At 33.5% G+C, this 14,270-nt stretch overlaps 1 protein-coding gene across 1 annotated transcript in view; it reads right to left on the bottom strand.

Moving 5' to 3' along the window:
* EFHB (EF-hand domain family member B) overlaps window positions 1-14,270 on the bottom strand; it is an 80,356-nt gene that overhangs the window by 55,613 nt on the left and 10,473 nt on the right. The window contains exons 2-7 of the mRNA XM_011354883.1: window positions 11,982-12,044; window positions 11,346-11,489; window positions 10,463-10,643; window positions 8,146-8,256; window positions 4,978-5,107; window positions 404-487 (exon numbers count right to left, since the gene is read on the bottom strand). Coding sequence (XP_011353185.1) covers window positions 404-487; window positions 4,978-5,107; window positions 8,146-8,256; window positions 10,463-10,643; window positions 11,346-11,489; window positions 11,982-12,044 — 713 coding nt within the window. The remainder of the gene's footprint in view (window positions 1-403; window positions 488-4,977; window positions 5,108-8,145; window positions 8,257-10,462; window positions 10,644-11,345; window positions 11,490-11,981; window positions 12,045-14,270) is intronic.

Raw genomic sequence — 14,270 nt, forward strand, 5'->3', positions numbered from 1 at the left:
CTTTTGTCTCATCTTCCACTTGCATTAACAATGACTGAATGCTTTCACTGGCTTTCAGTAGCCTGGATTTAAAGCAGAATTCAAAGCAGAATTGCAGAGGTATGTAGAGATAGACAGAGACCAGGAAGGGAGAGAAAAACGTAACAGAATAAGTTAAATTTCTGATATCCCAGAAATAAAGCTTTACATAATATTCTTCCTCCCTCTTCTCGAAATGCCCTCTCAATCTTATAGGCCTCAGAACTTTCCTAGAACCCTAATAGAGTTCCCTGATAAACTTAAAAGAATGACTTTCTTATTTAGTAAATAGAATCTAATAGAACACAAACCAATATTTACCACAAGAGTACTTTTTAAATTCAATTCAAAGACACTGTCAATTCAAAGTTAATCATTAACTTACTGATCTAAAACTCTTCCAAGTGTATGTTGAAACTTTTCTTTGAAATCATCAACTCTCTTGGATACAACCTTAGCTCCTCTTTTCCTATAAAATTAGAAAATTGTCAGGTATCTCTATTACCTAAAATATTCTTGGCTGCCAAATATACATATGGTAAGGACTATCATAGTATCATTTGGGCCGTCAAAAAATAAATTCAGTTTCAAAGAAAATTATATGCTCAAAAGAAAGCTTTATGTGCTCATTCTGCTATCATTTATATTCTATTGTAAAGATAATTTTTAATAGAATACAAAATTTTGATTAAGAATAAGACATGCAGACTCAAAAATATTTTTCAGTAAACAAAATCAAATTGCTAATATCATTATTATAAGTGTAACTTTTTAAAATGCTAAAAGAAAATTAAATATCAAATAAATAAAGAATATAAACAGATTACTCATATCTAGTAAGCACATACATGGAGAAATTATAATGTTCTCTAGTAAAAAAACAAATGTGAAATAAAAAAACAACAAAGTGCCACTTTAACATAGTACATAAGCAAATACATATTTATAGGGACAGAAAGAGAGAATGAGAGAAAATACCTAACAATTGGCAAAAAGTATGGTAAAACACTTGTAGATTGCTAGTGCAAATTGCCATTATCCTTTTAGAAATATAATTTTGTGTTACAATTCAAAAAGCATAAAAATGTTTATTCCCTTTTATCCACACCTGGGAACCAAACACAAGATAATCTAGATAACAATTAAAAATGTGGAAAACTCATATTTATAAAAATGTTTGTAGCCTTATTGACTACAATGGGAAAAAAAAAGAATCTAAATGTTCAATCATGAAGGATGATTATATTATGTGACATTAACAAGAATACACGGCATGCATTTTAAATGCTGGTTATGAAGCATACGCAGCAATATAAAATTGTTTTATGTTAAGTGAAAAAGAATATAAAATAGGATTGCACTCTGATTAAAGTTATGCAAAAATCTACACTGGAAGCCAAACTAGAAAGAAATACATTAAAAAGATAATAATGGTTGAATTAAAGTGACAGGATTATGGGTGATTTTATTTTGCCAACTTCCTGTAATATAATTTTGTTACTTTTATCATTGTAATTAAATGAATAAGATTTCTTTTGAGAACTGTAAAATTACAACACTGCTATTTAATAACATTAAAATTAATAAATTCTCTATTGTTTCGCTAAGACTGAAAACAATGAACATAAAATTCTTAAACTCCATTTGCTTTTAAAACTATTTCCTGTACTATAGAAATATGAAGCTGAATAAATTTCTGGAGAAGAGTGACACTCTGTGGAGAAACAAAAGATGAAACATAAAGTAATTCATCTTTTATTTTTCCTTTACTTCCCATTAGTTCAAAAAGGAGGGAAAAAGAGAATATAGATAAAGTCAGAATATATCAGTGACAGTGTACAGGCCATAATTTGAACAAATAAAGTTGACAATCTAAAAAACAGCTCCGAAGGACATAATTAGTAACATTGAAGAATGATAAGGTTAAGGATTATAAATCAAGGAGCCTACTCTTTTCAGTCTAATAGTGCCTCGATTATGTTTTTGGTAGAATCAGGAAGTATGTGAGTAGCCATGTATGTTGGACTATCAACAACTGTAACATTATTAGACAACCTCACAGCATTTCCTAACTAACTCAGAATAAAGTCTTGTGCGCCAGTGAATTGTTTTCATTCTGATATAACCAAGCATGCGTGCACGCGCGCACACACGCGCATACATATGAATACCGTTTGAAGATTCTGATTCTTCAAACCAAAAGTCACTAACAGAATATAAGTATAGATAGTTTTACAGAAGAAATACATTCCTTAAAAGTTAAGAGTAAACCAAATATATGTTAAAATAGTATATATAAAATTGTACTTAAAATGTAAACAAACATGCTTAACTCCAAGTTTTATAATAAAAATCACACTAAAAAAATGAAGTAGCGAGTTCTTTTTAAAATCCAACAGACCAAAGGAATAAACACTCTCTCCATTATTTTAGCAATCATTTTCCAAGTAAATTTCAAAATACAAAAAGTATAATCAAATAATTGATCAAACATCATTGTTCTGTAAATGTTGTTTCCTTGGGGATAGAGACATGTTGGAGAGTAATGTATCCTGCATATTGCCTGCTTTTATAAATTCAGTGTATTTTTTGAGATATAATTAACATACAACAACATACTAGTTTTAGGTTTACTTAGTGTATTTATCCATGACTACTCCAAATCATTGATAAGTATGTCCTTGTTAAGGATGCAAAGGCTCTGCTCCTAGGACATTCTTAAGGACCACATTGAAGCAGAAATAAGCCAGACAGAAAAAGCTGAAAATCACATGATATTACTTATATGTGGGATATAAACCTAAAAGCAACAAATGGACAGGACAAACAAACAGAGACTCAAGAACATGGACTAGTGGTTACCAGAGGGTAGTGGGGAGGGGAGAGGAGAGAGGTAGATGTGGGTAAAGAAGGTCAAATATGTGGTGACAGAAAGAAATCTCTATGGGAGATGAACACACAGTGTAAATATATATATGATTTATTGTTAAAGTGTACAGCTGAAACATTGGATTCCATTAACCAATGCCAACAATAAATAAATAAATTAATTAATTAATAATAAATAAAAGGCCACATTGTTGTTAATGTGTTTATTTCATATCTCCCATAAATTGTTAGATTTATATTTTTTAAGTTTCATAATTGTATAAAACATTTGTCATCTCTCTTTCAGCATCAATTTCTATATTTAATTATAAATATCTATAGTCCTTAAATATTTGTCATTTCTTCATGGTTTCCTTTATGTATGATGTAACCACGTTAATAATGATAAATTAATGAATATTTGTTATATGAGTTTTCCTTCTATTCCTAAAAGAAAACTAACTCATATGAGTTTACTACAATATTGTAAGAATTTTTGTTTGTATTTTACCATAATTGTTTTTTAATAATTCAAGTATCAGAAATTTGTACAATAAAGGAGTGGAAGAGGAGTGGAAATAACTGTTTCTGGCCTGTGATCACAGATGTGGTGGTAGGGCAGCCTCTGGAGCCACACTGCCTGGGTTTCATTTCTACCCCTAATATTTCTTAGCTGCATGATCTTGGGCAAATGATTTAACTAACCTGTACCTCAGTTTATTCATCCGTAAAATGAAAAGGATCAAAATGGAGTTGTTGGTAGGATTAAATTTAAAATATATAAAATACTTAGCCTTTTGCCTTTCTGACTGGGAGCTGTTGTTATCACAGAGACCAGAGAGGCAACTGAGTGAGGCAGGATGGGTGGCAACCTGTGGCAACTTTGTGTGCAGGTGGGAGCCTGGAAACTTGTAGGGCTAGTGTTTCCTTTAAAGAGGGCAGAAGACAAAACATATTTATTCCCACCACTGATGTGTAGAAACCCCAGCCCAGTATATTACTTCCCATGGTTGCTGTAACCCATTGCAGCAAATTGGCGGCTTAATACTACAGAAATGTATCCTCTCACTCTTCTGGAGGCCAGAAATCTGAAATCAAGATGTCATCAAAACCACATTCTCTCCAAAGTTCATAGGGGAGAATCTGTTTATTGCTTCTCCCAACACTGGAGGCTGCTGGCATTCTTTGGCCTTCTTTACCTTGAGGCCACAATATTCCAGTCACCTTCCGCATCTTCACTTCATCTTCTCTGTGTGTCTTCTCTTCTGTCTCAAATCTCTCTCTGCCTTTCCCTTATAGGGATATATGTCATTGAATTCAGGGCCTGTCCAGATAATCCAGCATGATCTCTTCATCTCAAAATCCTTAATTTAATTACATTTACATACATAAGATAACATTTAGAGGTTTGGGGAATTATCTGGACATATCTTTTGGGGGGCCTATTCAACATACTAGACCAGTATTTCCAATAGTCTGAGGTTTTAAGCATAGTAGGAAATATGGATTTTTATGAGTAATCTACCACTGTTAATGTTGGCTTAGATATAAAATATAATACTGGTAATGAAAAATTAAGAAACCTTATTTTAATTTTCTAGAGAAGTAGTCATATATAGAATGAAGATGTAAAAAGATCACAGTTTACAAGAGTTAAGTCAGGTGCTCAGGTGCCCAAACAACTATTAAACAAAGCTGAATGATAAATGACAGGTAGATTATATGTGACACAATTGTCTTTGCAGAGATTTAAAAGCCCATCATCTTTAAGAAACATAAATAGAGTTGGTCCTATAAGTTTAAAACAGGCAGATATTTCTTTATATTTACTTACAAAGGCACAAAGTAATGTTAAAAATATATATATGCACACATATACACACATACACAAAAAACAGTAGCATGATCATTTCTGGGGGAACTGAATAGTTTGGAAAATGTATTGCTGTATATCTTTTTCTATTAATTTTATGTTTGAACCATGTCAATGTATTACCTCTTCAAAAAAGAAATGAAAAAAATGAATTTTTCTTTAAGTCCATATGTCATATATCTAACATTTGTCCCAGGCCATAATATAATTAAACTTACATTTGTAGTTCATGGAGCCAATATAAAGTTTTTGCCATGGTTCGTCCATCATTAAAATGTGGTGTTGGGACCCCATATAAGTTAAACCTATGGAAACTTGATGCATTATACTTTCGGTTCTTTGCTTCTCCTGTGGGGGGAAAAAAAAGAAGAAGACTTCTGACTTAAGCAACACAAATAACCTTATCTGGAAGGAAGCACATTATTTTCCCATTGACATTGAAAATGAGAGTGGAACAAAGAATGAAACTGTAACAGTGCAGGAAACTGCAGATTTGGCTACAGATAACAGAAGCATTCTCCCATGTGGGGCGGAAGACTGGTGAGACAAGAATTCCTTGTGTTAGTATTTGGAAAGTAAGTAGGGAAATGATGTAGGTATTAAAAACAAGTATTAAAGATGAAAAATGAAGGACAAGTTAATGTTACAGAAGTCCTAAAAATTAGGGAAATACTGCGATGCCTTGGGACCCCAGCAGTCCTTTCCACTGCGCTAAGTTATGAGAGGTTGGTGTTTTGTACTTGCTCTTGTTGAGATTTGGTGAAATCACCAGAACTTTGTAACTCTCACATTTCATTAAAATCACTTATCTCATATTAGAAGCATTCGAAGAGTAATTGAGGGCTGGAACCTAACAGAGAGGTCTTTATATTTAAGACCTCACGTTGCACTTTTTTCTTTTCAAGTCATAATGTGGAATTCGTTTTCTCTTTCTGGATAAGAAGGTAAGACTGAAAATAGAGATCAGCTAAAAGGTGAAGAAATGATGGAAAAAAGATATCCAGCCTCACTAGTAACCCAAATAATATAAATAAAAACAACTACATAAAATCATAATTTTTCTCTCAGTTAAGTAAAAATAAAGAAGACTGGCAAATCTTACTACCGGGGAGGGTGTGGGAAAATGAAAAATCTCATACACTGCAGAAATGAGGGCAAATTCAGGCAGCTATTCAGGTAGACAGTTTGGGTCTAAGAATGTAAATTTCAAATGCTCAGAAATCTAGAAATATATCCTAAGGAAATGGATCAGATCCACAAAGATATATAAACAATATATTTCTGTAATACTGAAAAATGCAATATTGATACTGACATGAAAAGGCAACTAAGATATTTCATACAATGGGGGGAAAGCAGATAGGAAAAAAACATATAGTGGGGAGCAAAACACACACATATACTCATATATGAATGAGCAAAGAAAAATATCTATGAAGATATCATCTATGGAATATTGGGAACTATGGGAGATTTTCTTTGTATTTTATATATTTCTATGTAGCTTGCATTTTATAAAAGAAATATCTATTACCTTCCTAATGATTAAAATTAAGTGCATTTAAAAGAAGTTGTAGATACATATTTATTACTGAATAATGTCCTTGACATGTTATTTTAAGTAAAAAATTTTAAATGTATATAGGGTCCCCCAAAACATGGAGAATATTATCACATTTAACTAAAGATAGATAGCTCAGTGGATAGGGGGTTAGGAAGGTGTTCAATATATCAACTGTAGTTATCTCTGGTAAATGGGATTTCAAGATTATATTTACTTTTTCTTCATTTTTCACATTTAAGTTCTCCATAATTATTTTGTATTTTTATAATAAAAAATAAAGTGCTTCCATTATGAGAAAAAAATAGACAATATTTAAAAGATTGGACTCCATGACTTTTAAGAGGCTAATGAAAATTCGTAAAAATCAATAAATGAAGGTAATTTCAGTCATATTGTAGCCCATTAAAGCTCTTTCGAACATTTGAAAAAAATCTATAGTCATATTCCTCCAATCGCTAAATGCATGTAAACTATCTCATTATAGATTGCCTATATTCATTAATATAGTTCCTTTTAAAACAATTAAAAGGCATTGGATTAGATTTTGTGATAGAATCTAAACTTTTTCCCCAAAAAATGCATAAAATATTTTTTACAAGAGAGGAAGCAAGGGAAAGAGGAATAAAAGAAGGGAGGACTAGAAGGAGGAAAGGAAGAAAGGGAGGGAGAGAGACAGGAAGTAGAGGGAGTGGAGATATGGAGAGAAGTCAAGGTTATGAGAAGGAACATGGTGACCAAGTGGGTGGAAGTAGTGGCAGACTGAATGGGAGGGCAGGAACAATCTCAAGACTGGAATCGTATTAGAGACTCTAGGCAACCAGCAGAGATTGGTCATGAAAGAAGAGAATAACAGCTTCCAGACAGTGTAAAAATGGGTATAGGAGACAAGCCCCAGCTATGAGCAAAAGTCTAGGAGGAAGGGCATAGAGGAGTAGAGTGTGAGATGGAGGTTGAGGAGAAAAAGTGAAGAAATAAAGAGGGAATGAGGAAGAGAGGTGCCTTGAGATGCAGTGAGCGAGAGTCTTGCTTCTAGCTAATGAAGACTGAGTTCATGAATCATTCACAATTTACCAACTTTCTCAGGACATATATCAGAGTCTAGTTCTCAGTCCTCTATTATATCAAGATTCTACTTATCAACACACAAACAATTAAGTTGTATTTTAAGCACTATAAAAATCTAATGCCTTTTAGTTGTGCTATAGAATAATTCTAGTATAACAGGCTACTAATAGTCAAGATCACTAATAATAATAGTTTTTAAGCCTTTACTACATTCCAGGCACTATGCTAAGCATCTTGTAAGCACTCATGTAATCCTCACAATATCATTATCCCCATTTAAGAGATTAAAATAGATGATGATAGGATAAGTAAAATATCCAAGGTCTAAAAGATAGTAGATGGGCAAGCTAGGATTTGAATCTGTTATATCTGATTCAAAATTTGTTTACTTGACCATTACCCAATCAATATTCCTCATGTAAAGTTAAGCATTTAGAATAATCCTGACATTTGAATAAGAACTGTAATTTTTAAGCCTAAAGCCACTAAAATAATATAATACTATCTAACATTTAATCTTTCTTGGCTGTTTTTTCACTTTAGTGATATGTATATTTCTACATTTTATACACAAAATGTATTCAGGTATGTGATCCTAGCTATTGGGGTTTATGACCTTACAAAAAATAAATTATTCTTTATTGATCACCTATTATATACCAGACACTTAAATTTATACACATTAGCTCTTTTATTCTTCTTCACAAATCTGAGAGTCCCATATCCTCAGGTCAGTTTTATACTGGAGGATACTTACCCACATAATAATCATTGTGAGAAACAGTATACAGATCATGTCCTTCCTTTCCTTCTTTAAATACTTCTTCATAGGATTTTGGTGGATTCACCACATCTCTAGCAGATATTTCTGAAGAAAGAATTAATTAAATCAGTTTTAAGGCATTTTTCACCTATATCTATTTATAACATTTAAATTGACTAGAGCAAAAAAAAAAGGAAGACAAATAACAAAAAAATTGACTCGAGCAAAGGACAAACAAGGTAAGTTGATTGCATAAGTGACATGGGCACCCTAGGAGAACACGAAGCCAATATAAATGAAGATTTATTAAGAAAGCAGGATGTAGCCTGGGAGTCACTATACTAGGGACCCTCATTTGACCTGGCTCACTCCCTAGAATTCTGAAGACTATCAGAACTCTGTATCAGTTAACTGTTTAGGTTGTCCTGAGCCATATTCCAAGCCTGCTTAAATTCCCTATTCTGAGACTCTCTAGACAATTCTGATTTTAATTTGCTCCAGACTTCTCAAGATGATCTAAGCAAATTTGAATCACAAATCAGTTTTAGAAACCCTGATGCCCTATGTAGCCTTGGTGCAAATTTTAGCAGCTGTAGACTGGAGCACACATTCGGTGTCTGTTTTGATCTGAATATGCATCTTCAAAGTAGCCAAAAGTGCCAAGAAAATCACTAAAATCAGGAAGAAATTCTTCCTACTGGTCTTAAACTTAGAGCTACAACATATTTGTTTAACAGTTGTTTTCCCAGGACTGGTGACCCCCAGTTTTGTATATAGTGAATTATTTTGTTTTCATTGTTTTACATAATGATTTTTAAATATCATTCCATTTAAAATTTCACTCTTCCTTTCCAACCTAACAACATAGATTAATAATAATAATTAATAATAATTAAAGTATAATGATAATATGTGTTTATTATACTAAATAAATATGGACTAATTAATGCTTATAAATTAAGTAAATATAATAATAAATAATACAGTAATAATATATGATAATATTATATTCTAACAAAATGTAATTCCATTTATAATTTCACTCTTCCCTTTCAATCTAACATGTTTTCCTTTTTAGACTTTCTGCCAAGGACTGAGATCTATAAACAAACAGTTAAGAATACCAGAAAGTGGTCCTACTCAAAATAATCCTGTAAAGCAGTACTTCTTTTTGATGTATGAACCACTAAAACTATTAAAACACAAACACACTTTGGAATATTCTTTCTATTATTATGTATTTAAGCGAGGTACACCTAAGAAAGTACTTTCCTTATTAAATGAACTAATCTTAGATAGCAGTTATAATTACTGTAATGCTGTAATGACACGTCTACATAATACATTTTTTAATCCTGTTAAAAAGGAAAAAAAGATATTTTATCTGTTCTAAAATACATGTTTCCATGTTTCAAGTTTTAACTTTAGATCTGATACAATAAAGTACAATTGCAGATTTTGTGTTCCAAAACAAAGGCGTAATTTATCTCTAGTGTGGATGTTACTATGTTAAGGAAAATAATCTAATGAGCCTTTTGGTGGAAAAAGATAAAGTTCTTGGAGCAGAGCTTTAATGGGTGCAGAAAGACAAAGAAAACCAAGTTTCTGTGCAGGATAAAGAAAGATGGAATTTGAAGTCTCCTGTACAACCCGTGGAGAGCCGGTAGAGACCTGAAAAGGACAGTAGGGGATAAATGTGAGAAAGGTGTAAAGAAAAGCACCCAACAACATGGCTGGGGGCTTCAAAAGAAATAATGGCCTGTGACCAATTCAGTTATATGTTGTTGTTTTTTGAAAGATGTGCTCCACTCCCTCTCAAAATGAGAACGCAAGTCTGCTCCATTACTGTGTATGTTTGTTTAATATGCAGGTGGATACTGTGGACCTGCATGAATGGAGGGTACTATGCAGCGTCTACCAAATTTATTTGTTTTGTGGTCTACTTTATGAAGCAAAGTTTCATAAAATTAAGAATTACAACACTTTAGAGGCATTGGTGGAAATAAAATAGATGTCCAGGGAGAGGGGACTGCAGCTTTTACAGCTGGCTCCAATGTCAACTTTCCTGAGTCTCTTTCCTGTCTTTATATTATCTCTACTATGCTCACTTAAATCTCCACGACAAAATTTGAATTTTTACTGCCTGGCACATATAAGCTATAATGATTCTGGGTCCTAACTTTCTTGCTATCATCCCATCTTTTATTCTTCAATCATCACTGGCATCACCACCTTACTGACAGAATATTTAATCCAATTTTCTAAGAAGACTTATTTTGCCACCCACCCCCACCCCTTATTTTTTAACTACCTCTGATGACTGTTGTCCCAAATGTCGTATTGAGTATATCCAGGCCTTTAGGTAATCCTGGCGTTTGATCATAAGATTTTCCTAATGGTGCTCGTTGATTGCTAAAATATATTGATTCCTTTTTATCATTAATTTTCTGTTGAAATGTTGTAATAGGCTGTGGGTTTAACAATACCTTTGCCTAAAGAAATCATACAAAGCACAGATGTAAGAACAAAAAAGGTAAAAATCTGAAAGCTGAAACTCTAATCAAATAGTTGGAGGGAAGACAATATGATTGTAGAAAAGCAATTCCTAATCACTGGCTTTGGTCACCTTCAAATAAACTGTCAGAATTGGGGTTATGAAACTTAAACATGCCTAAACATGAACTTTCAAGGGGATTAGAAGGTTTTAAAGAGGCCACAAGGTTTATAGCGGACCTTCCAGGTTATTTGACTCCAATATTCCAGAAAAGTGGGAATGAAATACACAAGAACCACAACCTTACTTCTGAATCTGGACCATCCATTCAATGGTTGGCAGAAAACATTCAGGCCCCCCCTCCACTCAGTGTGTATATAAGCTCTCTGTAGTGTCTTTAGGCAATAATTACCTAGCCTTTGTCATCTCAGCCCCCTAACAAGCTTGACAGCATTTCTCTTTACTGTCATAAAATGGAGTGCAATTTGGCTTTTATTATCTGAGGAGAGAATATCTAGTTTGTGGCTCTTAAACCATTAATTTCTCTACACTCTTTTGGCTGTCACTTCTTAGATATTTTTCACTGCTCAAGATTAAGGGTGGGAAGGAGATTGGGCCTGATGATTTCGCTAATACCTCATTTGTGCATTTTCACCTTGATAAGTTAGTAATGTGCAGGGAAAAAAAGAAAAGAAGTTACCGGTACTGAAATTTTAGATCTTATTCCATGTGTCAAATAAGGTGCGATTTTAGGATCATTTGCTCTGCCATAAAATACTCTTTCGGCTCCAGCAGGTGGATGTCGGAAGTTGAAAAATTTCTTTGCCTCAGGTGGAGTTATTAACTACAAAAAGTGAAACAAGAAAATAGAATGATTAAGTACAGTTTTTAAAATATTACGACTGATCTATACCAATCAATGAATACCCCTCACTGCATGAATGTAGTAAGCATATGGAAACCTACCACTCTATATAATGAAACTTCCTGAAATTTGGGGTTTTTTTTAATGGAAATAAATAATGTATTTTAAAAGTTATACTTAGGAAACAACCAAGAAGTATCCAGGTAAGAAAGCATATCATAATGACTATTTCCTGTTAAAATAAATGGAATCTCCTATAGTTATTCTCTAGAGCTGAAAACTTTAGAACTGGAATTTTTACTTCCTTAGACAAAATCAATAGAAGATCTCAAAATACAATAACGATTTCAAATCCACATCCAATACATTAAATTTATACAACTTTCATAAGGGATTTTGAGAGTTTTCTATCTTCTAATGTCCACGTGCTAGGTAATAATGTAAACACAAATATATGTTGAAAATGCTCACCCTGGGAAGTTTTTCAGTCAAGCAGTTTGCAACTCTGTATCCAACAGGAATAACTTTCCCTGCCTGAGGAAAAAAAGCGATAGTTGATTATTGTCAGGATAGAGAGAGAACATTTTGAAGAATAGACTATTTCGAATTTGGCCTATGTTTGTAATGCCACAAAGTTACTTTCAACTACTTAACACAAGGAAAAAAGAAGAAATTATAAAGCTAAAGCAATCTTGGTATATAATATGCATTTTTCACAGTGCTAGCATTATAATCCAATTATATGACCTCTGTGACAAGCTGAGGGATTCAACTTTCAGAAATACTCCTGTCATAGTTCACAGGTTAATTATTGCTTGTCTTATCAGTACAATGGGAATATGGCTGCGTTCAAGCTAAACTCAAGTTAAAATGTTAAGTATTTCTGAATGTGTATGGGTGCATATGTGTGGGGATATATTTCCACCAATACCTTAACTTTTGGCATATGCAAACTTGTCACTGCAGCCAAGCTCCTTCAGTGAATGGTCAGTCTCTGTTCACTTAATTCTAATTAGCTAATTAGAACTAAGAATTAGAATTATCTGTACTTCTTTTGCCCAAGGCAAAGATCATAACTATCCATTCCCAGCAAGGTACCTCTTATCTGTGACTCCTTTATCATTTCAAGGCAGCTGATACCTATGTCTGCAAAGCATAAATTTCTCTTTAAAAAACTGGTAGAAAAAAACTTCCCATAAAGAGTGTTCTGTGTCTCTGGAAGGGCCTGGGGGGAATCAGTCAGGAAAAAGAAAAAAGAGAGAGTGGGAGAGTTGGGTGGATGGATGAATGTATAGATATGGCGAGGAGGATTGATATATTAGATAAATAGAGAAATGGGATGGATGAATGTATAGATATGGCGAGGAGGATTGATATATTAGATAAATAGAGAAATGGCTGGATGAAAATATAAAAAGATATATATGGATGGGTGAAAGTTTTTTCATTATGTTAAATGTTTAGTGCAGCATTCCTCTTCGGGAAAAACTATCAATGTTTAAGAGAGTTCCTTGATGATATCTCTCGGTATAAAAGACATGGCAAGACAGAGAAGTTAATTGCTTTACTAAAAAAATGAGAGAAAATATGAACTATTGAAGGTGGGAGGAAGGCAAGATCCAGCGACAGAGCGAGAGAAATTAGCCAGTGAGAAACATCCTAGCCTGAATGCCAAATCTTGAGAAAATTCTACTTATTCAACTATATTATGTGAAGAGAGTCTTGTGTGAAAAAGGAAAGGCACTGTGTTCTAACGTGGGCTGAAGCAGGGTGGAGAAAGCGTGAGATAATACCTTTTAAATTGTGCTTTTATTTTATATGTAATCATGCCTTCCACTATCCAATATCTGGAATGGGTTCAGAAATGCACCCCTCGCTGTTTGCAGAAGTTCCAGCTGACAGCAGAAAAATCTAGGATGCGATCAAAGGGACACTGGTATTTTCTGACTTTTACAAACGTACCTGTTTCTTTTCAATAAGAAAGAAGAAACAATTTCTATAGCCTTCAGCATTTAACTATTAAATATGAAATGAATCCAAAAAAAAAAAAAGGAGGAGAGATACAAGTGATTTTTAATTTAGCTGGAAATTATAAGAAATCTCAGCGATATCAGGGAACAGAAAGTCCCTCTTGCTATATATATTATAGGACCTCCAGCCATTATTTTAAACATTCAATGGAAAGATGACTCATAAAGCAGAAGGAACATGGAGATACTCAGCCAACTACTCTCTGGGTGATAGATGATTAGAGAGAGAGAAGGAAGGAAAAACTGGTTGATAAATCAATCAGCCCATGGCCTGATAGATAATTTTACTTGTCCCTCAGCTGCTTCCCTTCCAAGTGTTTGACAGTGGAAATTGAAGGGGTTCAGAACAGGACTCCTCAAAATGGGCTGCTTTGGCAAGTGGATCATTTTGAGCCAAAGGCAATCAAGACCCTGAGGGCCCAAGAGAAACTTTTACTTCTTCCTTAAAGAATTTAAATTGGAGGAGCGTGGAAGATTTCGCTTCCCAGCAATTGTTGTCAGTTTTGGCTCCAAATAAACTCTTATATGAATTCTCTAAAAGAAAAAATTAAAAAATTTAAATTAGGGGCCTTGCCCATAATAACAGTTATTACCAGAAATACTTTTTTATGACCTATCTACAGTGTAAGAAAAACATCTACTGAACATCTGTTCTTAGCATCCTTCGACGACCTTCCTCCCCTCAGAAGCCACAAGGTGCTGCATCTCATCCTTAGCTCAGAATGTCATA

This window comes from Pteropus vampyrus, unplaced genomic scaffold (genome assembly GCF_000151845.1).
Source record: "Pteropus vampyrus isolate Shadow unplaced genomic scaffold, Pvam_2.0 Scaffold1, whole genome shotgun sequence".
NCBI lineage: Eukaryota > Metazoa > Chordata > Mammalia > Chiroptera > Pteropodidae > Pteropus > Pteropus vampyrus.